This window comes from Gymnoscopelus braueri (assembly GCF_963280865.1).
Source record: "Gymnoscopelus braueri genome assembly, chromosome: 4".
In the NCBI taxonomy this organism is placed as follows: Eukaryota; Metazoa; Chordata; class Actinopteri; order Myctophiformes; family Myctophidae; genus Gymnoscopelus; species Gymnoscopelus braueri.
In genome coordinates, this window is record NC_137605.1 from 7,236,622 (window position 1) to 7,245,215 (window position 8,594).

Here is an 8,594-nt window from a genome sequence, read left to right on the forward strand (position 1 = left end):
AGGGTCCCCCAAGGACCCCACTTTCAAAAATAGCAGATCTACAAGCCAGGGGTCGCGCTAGGAGAGAGAGAGAGAGAGAGAAGCAGAGGATTTGAAATGTGCTTGATTTGCGGTGATAATTAATGAACTGCCGTGTCATTATCAACCGGTCAGGATGTCCGGAGAGATTTATGTCTCCGTCTTTGTCATGGAAAATTGGTCAAAAACGGCAATAATCGGACTAACGTGACCTCTGCTGCAAGGTCGCAGCGCGTCACTTTGTGCCATGCCGCGAGCTTGTACATCTGCTATTTATGATTAAAAAAAATTAAATATCAAAAATGTTTGGAGACTTTTTAATAATTTTGCTTTTTTTTAACAAAAATCTTCTCTTCTGGGGGTGGGGGAAGGGGTCCCTAGCACAACATTTATATTTGGGGGGGTCCGCAGCCAAATACATATCAATTTGAGGGTCCTGGGCACGAAAGCGTTTTGAGAGCTACTGCCCTACAGTGCCATAAAATGAGTGTTTTATCTGATTGTGTCCCTTGCAGGACGCCGCTGCACGCGGCCGCCTTCACCGACCACGTGGAATGTCTGCAGCTGCTGCTCGGTCACAACGCCCAGGTCAACAGCGTGGACGCCACGGGGAAAACCCCTCTGATGATGGCAGCCGAGAACGGACAGACCAACGCCGTCGGTGAGAACCAAGAAACTATTTTCTACCACATGTTTTGACTCGTGAAAATTATATTGATGGCATTGAGGATGAGGGCACATCAACTTAACCCATTCAATCCGGGAACGCATCTGTGTTTTTTTTTTAGACGTCTTTGGCTAGTCAAAAATAGCAGATATACAAGCTCCGCGCTATGAGCTTGTAGATCTGCTATTTTTGAAAAAGCATGAAAATGTGTGCAAATCCTTGAATATGTATATTTTTTTAAGCGAACATTTGTAACTCAAATCTTTGCTTCTGGGGGATTCTACAAATGTCTTCTAAATGCTAACAGTTTTATTTTAATGCTAGTTTAAAAAAAATCGCTTTAAAAATATATATAGTATATTCAAAGATTTGCACCAATTTTCACGATAATTCTTTTTTTGCAGATCTACAAGCTCATAGCGCGGCACTCGGTGCCACGCTATGAGCTTGTATATCTGCTATTTTTGAAAAGCCAAAGAAATCTAACATTTTTCCCGGTTTTAATGGGTTAAATACTCCACACACCACCCCGATTGACCGTTTATGTGCTGTCAATGTATAGCTCTGCCATGATCAAGCACAGAATGAAGTTTTAGGTTTTTAATGAGTATTATTTCAATACATATTGAACAAGGTTTCTTTTTTCCTCTTGGCCCTCATGGCTTTCCATATATCGTTTCTGTCGGGCAGAAACCAGCTAACTCCATTTTGACCCATAAATCAGTGCTATGGAACACCCTTTACGTCTGTGTGTTGGTTAAAAAAAATCTTTGAACCAATGAAAAGTATTAAAATGCGCTTCTGACAAAACAAGCTAACTTCCATTGGATGCTCAAACTTTCTGCTAAAACAGCCAACTCCACCAAAGGGGGGTGAAGTTAGCTGGTTTAGCTGACTCCAGGCTCCACCCCCTTTTGAGCTCCAACCTCATTGTGAGCTTGGAGCTCCATTCAGCTGTTCTTATCAATGATGAACAAAACCTCCTAACTCCACCTTTTTGTTTTGTTTTTGTCATTTCCTGAAAAACATTTAGGAGTTGGCAGGTTTCTGCCCGACAGCAGAGATATATGATCTGGTTAATGTTTGCATATACTGTAGTTTCCTCAATTCTTTCAAACATTACCAAAAAACCTTCACCCGACCTTGGCCGGCGGGTGGCAGATGTTGATTTCAGACCCTGCAGCCAATCAGCACTTAGACTACACAATGTTACACATCAACCTGTAGTCAGGGGATATTAGCAGAAAGATTTCCAATCTTGGAATAAATTCCTTACCAAAAAAAAATCTTCACCAATGTGTTTGTAAAGGTGTCTAGTAACACATCTCACAAAGACTGAAATTCAGTTTCCCTAGGAGAATTTTTGACAGCTGCTGAAAGTTGGGGTACCCACCATTTCCCTGCATTTCCATGCAGGGCAAAAAAATACAAATTTTAATTCTGTTTTAAGTAGCATGTGAGGGGTCAAACTAGGGTGTTTTTATGATTTTGAATCCATTGCAAGCATTTGTTTTGCACCAAAACCACTCCTTGGGCTAAAAACGGCCATAGCCATCCTTGTCCAGGTATACTTTTTGTGTAAAAAGCCCATTGAGATTGGGCTGTTTTTAGCCCAAGGAGTGGTTTTGGTGCAAAACAAATGCTTGCAATGGATTCAAAATCATAAAAACACCCTAGTTTGACCCCTCACATGCTACTTAAAACGGAATTAAAATTAGATTTTTTTTGCCCTGCATGGAAATGCAGGGAAATGGTGGGTACCCCAACTTTCAGCAGCTGTCAAAAATTCTCCTAGGGAAACTGCATTTCAGTCTTTGTGAGATGTGTTACTAGACACCTTTACAAACACATTGGTGAAGATTTTTTTTGGTAAGGAATTTATTCCAATCTTTCTGCTAATATCCCCTGACTACTGGTTGATTCTCTGGCAGAGCCTGTGGCTCTTGTGTTTTTGGTATGTTGGTAAATGAATCACCATCTCTGTCTGTCTGTCTGTGTCTCAGAGCTGTTGGTCAGCAGTGCAAAAGCAGATCTCACACTGCAGGATGCAGCCAAGAACACTGCACTTCACCTGGCCTGCAGTAAGGTATGGATTTACATTATGGTGGCGCTGTTTGCTCTGTCTACACACTCTACAGCACTGTCTCCCAAACAGTGGGTTTGGGACCCAGTAAATATCCTTTTTTATTATCTTTTACGACAATTTTTTTTTTATTTCAAAACATTTAAAACCAATAATAATGCTAATATAATATATTAAAATATTTTTTCCAAAATAAGAAACATCTAACATGTTCAGAAATTAAATAGACATTTCTCTGGAAAAGTTTTCCAGAGAAAATAGCAGATCTACAAGCTCACAACGCGTGGGGAACCACTGCTCTACAGCATCTGATATTTCCACCTGTATCCATCGGGTGATACAGTATGGGTCTACAGTATGATTTTAGGACAGGGTTGAGCGGGATTTTTTTAATTGAAACTTAAAAACTATGAACATGAATTCGGTAGACATGGAGGAATGCTTTACAATAGGCTGTTTGCCAGGGTCCTTGCGTAACAACACGGAGGTTTTCTGTTACAATACGTCGACTCATTTGCAGTTGTACTTGCAAGGTTACAGTCCATGGCAAATATTACAGTAATTACCATTAATTGGAATGAAGTTAAATTAATTTACCTCGTAATCCAGTAACATAATGCTGCATTTGATTTAGCTTTATTCTTTGGGCGGGGGGGGGGGGGGGGGGGGGGGGGTTGTTTTCTGCTGTCTGATTTATGATGTAATGCATTAACCTGTTTGGTAGGTCTACAGTCTACAGTATGTGCTGCTGACTGTTTTCTTTTGTTTTTGTTTTTGTTCACAGGGACATGAAACCAGTGCCTTGTTGATCTTAGAGAAGATCACAGACAGGAACCTCATCAACGCTACTAACGCAGCCTTACAAACGTACGTATGGACCACGTCAACGCTGGGTTTCCTGTTTCATCAGTGGTTTTTATTTGATTTCAAGGACCCCCATGGCTCTGAGAGTGTACAAATGGAACCAAATGGACCCGTGAGGGTCCATTTGGTTCCATTTGTACACTCTCAGAGTTAGTCCTCTAAGGGTCCATTTGGGAACCCCCTCAAGGGAACCCTGAGGGTCCCTGGACCTCACTTTGAGAACCAATGGTTTACCGTTATTGACGGGACCCACTACACAATTAACCACTTAACTCATGCACTGCCAGAGTTAAAACATCGCCTACCGTCCCCTTGCCAGCGAAAACGTCATAGATTTTACTGATACCTTTCAAAAAATCGTGGTTAATTCTCCGTGACCGCCGTCCTCACGGAGATCGGCTCATTACACGCACGGGGGTCCGGCAGAATGGGGGGGGGGGAATGGCCGTTTGAATGTGGCTTGTTTTTTGAAAAACACTTAGAAAACAACAGAAATCAGAGAAAATTTGACTTTTATAAATCCTTTAACACATTGACCGCCAGAGGTTAATCTCATAATGTACTCACCAGTGCCAACGTTTTATTGTTGTTTTTTGTTTTTTTCACGTCGCCATAGACCTCGTTAAAATCCTTAGGATTGAGCTGTGCACTGTTTGTAAACATCGCGGAGATCTCCCTGCGTGTACCAGTCCAAACCACGTGTCAAACGGAGCCGCCATGTTGTAGTTAGAACGGTTTAGGTTAAACAGTGATCAGCGAAGGAGAAAAACTACAATCGAAGAAAATGGCGTTTCAGTGTGCGCTTTAGAATGGAGGCCTACGGGATCTGCAAAACGTGATCCGGAATAATTCCATTTCCGGTGGTGTTACGATGAAATGTGCCGTACTAGAAAATTGAAAAACGTTTTTTTTTTTTTCGAAAAAAAGGAAAAAGCACCACAGCCCGTAGGCTACGGGATCGGCGCTGTACAGTTGGATTTATCGGCCCGTAGGCTACGGGCCCGGCGGTGAGAGTGTTAACATGGAAGATGCCTAGATTTTTTTTGTTGTGATCAAGACATGATCTCTGATTGTACTCTTCTTCGGTGGTGCTTGGATCATTCACAGCGCCCCCCCCCACCCCCCAAAACATCTAAAAGTTGTCATACGTCGACCTTGGCAGCGTGGGCGTTTGGACGACGTCTCGTCAGAAGTCGTTCTTGGCAGTGAACGAGTTAAGCCCATACATACGTACTTCAAATGGTGACAATATAGTCGATCTACAAGTTCACACGACACGTTGCACTGCGGCAGGTTGTGAGCTTGTATAAAGAGCAGCACAACCTCTCTAGGGCCTGCTAGTAAGTAACAGGCACAGAGGAATGTAGGACGTCCTGTGAGACATAATGGTGTTTGTTCTCTTCCCTCCAGGCCTCTCCATGTTGCTGCCAGAAATGGCCTCACTGTGGTTGTACAAGAACTGCTGGCAAAGGGAGCCAGTGTATTAGCTGTTGATGAGAACGGTGAGGTTAACCACATAACCACACCTTTCTGTTCAATTGTTTGGAAATTAGCCGATCTACAAGCCCACAACATGTTGCAGTGCGACGTGTTGTGAGCTTGTAGAGCACAACTAGCGGCAACTAAGTGTAACTCCGGCTTTTTAACAACGTTATTATAGTTAAAGGACGACTTTGCCCATTTTCAACCTATGTTCATATAATTGGTCCTCACTAATGCTCATTATGATATGGTACCGTTTTTTTCTACTCTGTGTCTCAGAGGAGGGCTGTGGACCGTTCAGAAACCCACCTACCAGTGACATCACTGATGGGGAATCTAAGCTAATAGAATAGAATAATAGCCCAACAATGACGTCATTGGTAGGCGGGTTTCTGAACTGTCCACAGCCCTCCTCTGAGACACAGACCGAGTAGGTAGATAGATTGAAAATGGGTGAAGTCGTCCTTTAACTAAAACTAGTAAAAATAACAAGAAGTAGAATTAAACTTAAAGGAGACATCCGGACATTTTAAGTGTTATCTTTGATGTGTCGCTAATCACTCACCAACATTGAAAGGGTCGTTGAGTTATTCCCAGAGAGTCCCCTTCGTCCCGTCTAACGACCCCCTCCGTTGGCATAATGGGAGCCCGTGGAAAGCTGAAATTCGCCTATTTTAACAAATGCAAAGTCTGTTTTTTTTCTCCTAGTACTCATTGTGGAGTCTCATGATACCCTAACAGGCACTGAAAGTCCCCGACGAGCTAACGCTAATGCAGAACGAGCTAACGCTGGTTGCTTGTTTCTCTCCCTGGCAACACCGAGTTGCCAGGTTCTGCGACACATCAAAGATAACACTTAAAATGTCCGGATGTCTCCTTTAAAGGGATAATTCACCAAAAAAATATATATGTTTTTGTCGCATTCCTAAGCCAATTGACCTTTGACCTCCTTTGTGTCGCGGACCGATAGGCGACACAAAGGAGACTCTTTGTGTCTCCTACCGGAACCGCTGCCGGTCATCAAATTATTGTCTTAGGAATGAGACAAAAACAAAAAAATGAATTCAAGTCTCCATGGGGTGACTAATCGATAGAAAAAAAGTCATTTTGGGGGTGAACTGTCCCTTTAAATTATAATATTTTGTATGGTATTTCTGACCTTTTGAGTCTCACCTGACTAAAACCTCCATATAAAAAAAAAGGGAAACTATTACAAAAATCAAAACTAATACTAACCTTGCATTACGGCCACCACTGTCCCCTCTCAGGCTACACACCGGCATTGGCGTGCGCGCCCAACAAGGACGTGGCCGACTGCCTGGCCCTCATCCTGGCCACCATGATGCCCGTGTCCCCCTGTCCCCCCTCCTCCTTCAGTGCCATCAACCACTACACCACCAACACCACCACCAGCACCACCACCACCAGCAGCAGCGGCAGCAGCCCCTCCAAGGGCCTGCCCGCCCTGCGCAGCCACCACACCTCCTACTGCAGCTTCAACAACATCAGCCACCAGCACCACACCTACTACAAGGACGAGGAGCTCAACGACTCCGACTCAGAGACCTACTGAGGAGGGGCCCTCCACACACACACACACACACACACACACACACACACACACACACACACACACACACATGCGAGCGCACGTGTTTGTATTACTACACTTGTGGGGACATGCACATTTGTAACCCTAACCCTCAAAGCCTGAACAGGCTCTGTGCACTAAGCAGCCATATTGGAAAGAAATTGAGCCTCTTCTTACCTCCTTCACAGGTTGTTACCAATGATACTAATGAAGGCTCTGTTCCATTCTGGTCTAAACAGAAGTCATGGTGCTGATATTGTGTCATGTTGGCTCACTGGAAACACTCTGCTACACCAGTGGGTCTCAAAGTGTGGACCAGGGACCCCTCATGGTTCCTTGAGGAGGTTCCAAATGGCACCTTAAAAGGTGTGTAACTCTTGAGAGTGGACAAATGGAATCAAATGGACCCGTAAGGGTCCATTTGGTTCCATTTGTACACTCTCAGAGTTATGGGCGTCCTTGAAAATGAAAGGGTTTGAGAACCACTGTGCATGAAATGGAACAAAGCCTTCATTGGTAACACCTGTGAAGGCTATAAGGAAGAGGCCCAATTTCTTTCCAATATGGCTGCTGTGCATAGAGCCTATTAACAGTTACAACTGTCCTTGGACCACTTTTTTTGTCCGTCTACGCCAAATCTCATTGCCAAAAACAGCAGATCTACAAGCTCAAAACGCGTCTCAACACAACACGTTTTGAGCTTGTAGATCTGCATTTTTTTGGGGGCGAACGTTCCCCCCCAGAATAGGCATGTTGGAGTTCAAGTGGTTGAGGGCCGTTCACAACAAGCACTCTTAACTATAAAGATGTAGTTTAAAAAAACGTTCTAACTCTGTGAATGGCCACACCACAACTACAACAAAAACAGTGGTGAACGGAAGTTATTTTCATTATAGTTATAGTGCTTGAAGTGAACCTCCCTTATTACACAAAGTATAAATGGGGCATAACTCTACCTAACCCCTAAATGTCTAGTCCTAACCCTAACCCAATCTGAATCTTTTCCTAATTGTAAACCTAACTGTAAAAATGTAGTTTTTTTTCCTTGTGAGGACCGGGAACATTTAGCACATTCTACTACATTAGTGGAGACATTTGGCCCTCAGAAGTATAGCAATACAAGTACACACGCACACACACACACACACACACACACACACACACACACACACACACACACACACACACACACACACACACACACACACACGCACAGTGTCTTAAAAATCACAGCCGCCAGCTTGGGAAGGGGGCAGGATAGGAGACGAGCCCACAAAAGGAGCCTTAAAGAATCCCCCCCCCCCCCACAAACAAATTGAGACGTAGGAGAGTCGAGGAGAACCTCATCATCACCATGTTGTCCTTCTTCCAGCAGCTACTGGACCCCCCCTGGGCCCCACGCCGCCGCCGCTGCTGCTGCATCACCCCCTACCCAACCCAGAGGTCCTCTGGCTACGGTAGAAACCCTACCGGTGCATCATCCCTACCGAGCAGTGTTGATTTTCGTCGACTACAGCTATGACGAAAAATGTTCCTCGACTACCTTTCTTCACTGACGAAAACTAAATCAAAACTAAGCTATGATGACTAAAACTAAAACTAAATATATTGACAATTTCGTCAACAAATAAAAACTAGACAAAAATGTTGTGGAGGGATCTAGTGGAGAAGAGATCCAGTAGAACTAAAAGACGATTCATTTTATGTTTGGTTGCGCTCGGGTGTTGCGCTCTGAAAATAGCCGATCTACAAGCTCGCAACGCGTTGCGCTGCGACGCGTTGTGAGCTTGTAGATTAGCTATTTTCAGCATGCAACCAAGTGTAAAATCAGCCATTACGACGCCATCAAGGCACCGCCAAAATACATTATAGTCGACTAAATCAACTGT

The 8,594-nt window shown here is 43.8% G+C and overlaps 1 protein-coding gene across 1 annotated transcript in view; it reads left to right on the forward strand.

Annotated features, from left to right (window-relative positions):
- The window catches only part of ankrd28b (ankyrin repeat domain 28b), a 76,807-nt gene extending 69,722 nt beyond the window's left edge, over window positions 1-7,085 (forward strand). The window contains exons 24-28 of the mRNA XM_080427331.1: window positions 534-679; window positions 2,689-2,771; window positions 3,553-3,635; window positions 5,043-5,134; window positions 6,383-7,085. Of these exons, the coding sequence (XP_080283457.1) occupies window positions 534-679; window positions 2,689-2,771; window positions 3,553-3,635; window positions 5,043-5,134; window positions 6,383-6,687 (709 nt within the window). The 3' untranslated portion in view covers window positions 6,688-7,085. The remainder of the gene's footprint in view (window positions 1-533; window positions 680-2,688; window positions 2,772-3,552; window positions 3,636-5,042; window positions 5,135-6,382) is intronic.
- Window positions 7,086-8,594: the final 1,509 nt, after the last annotated feature.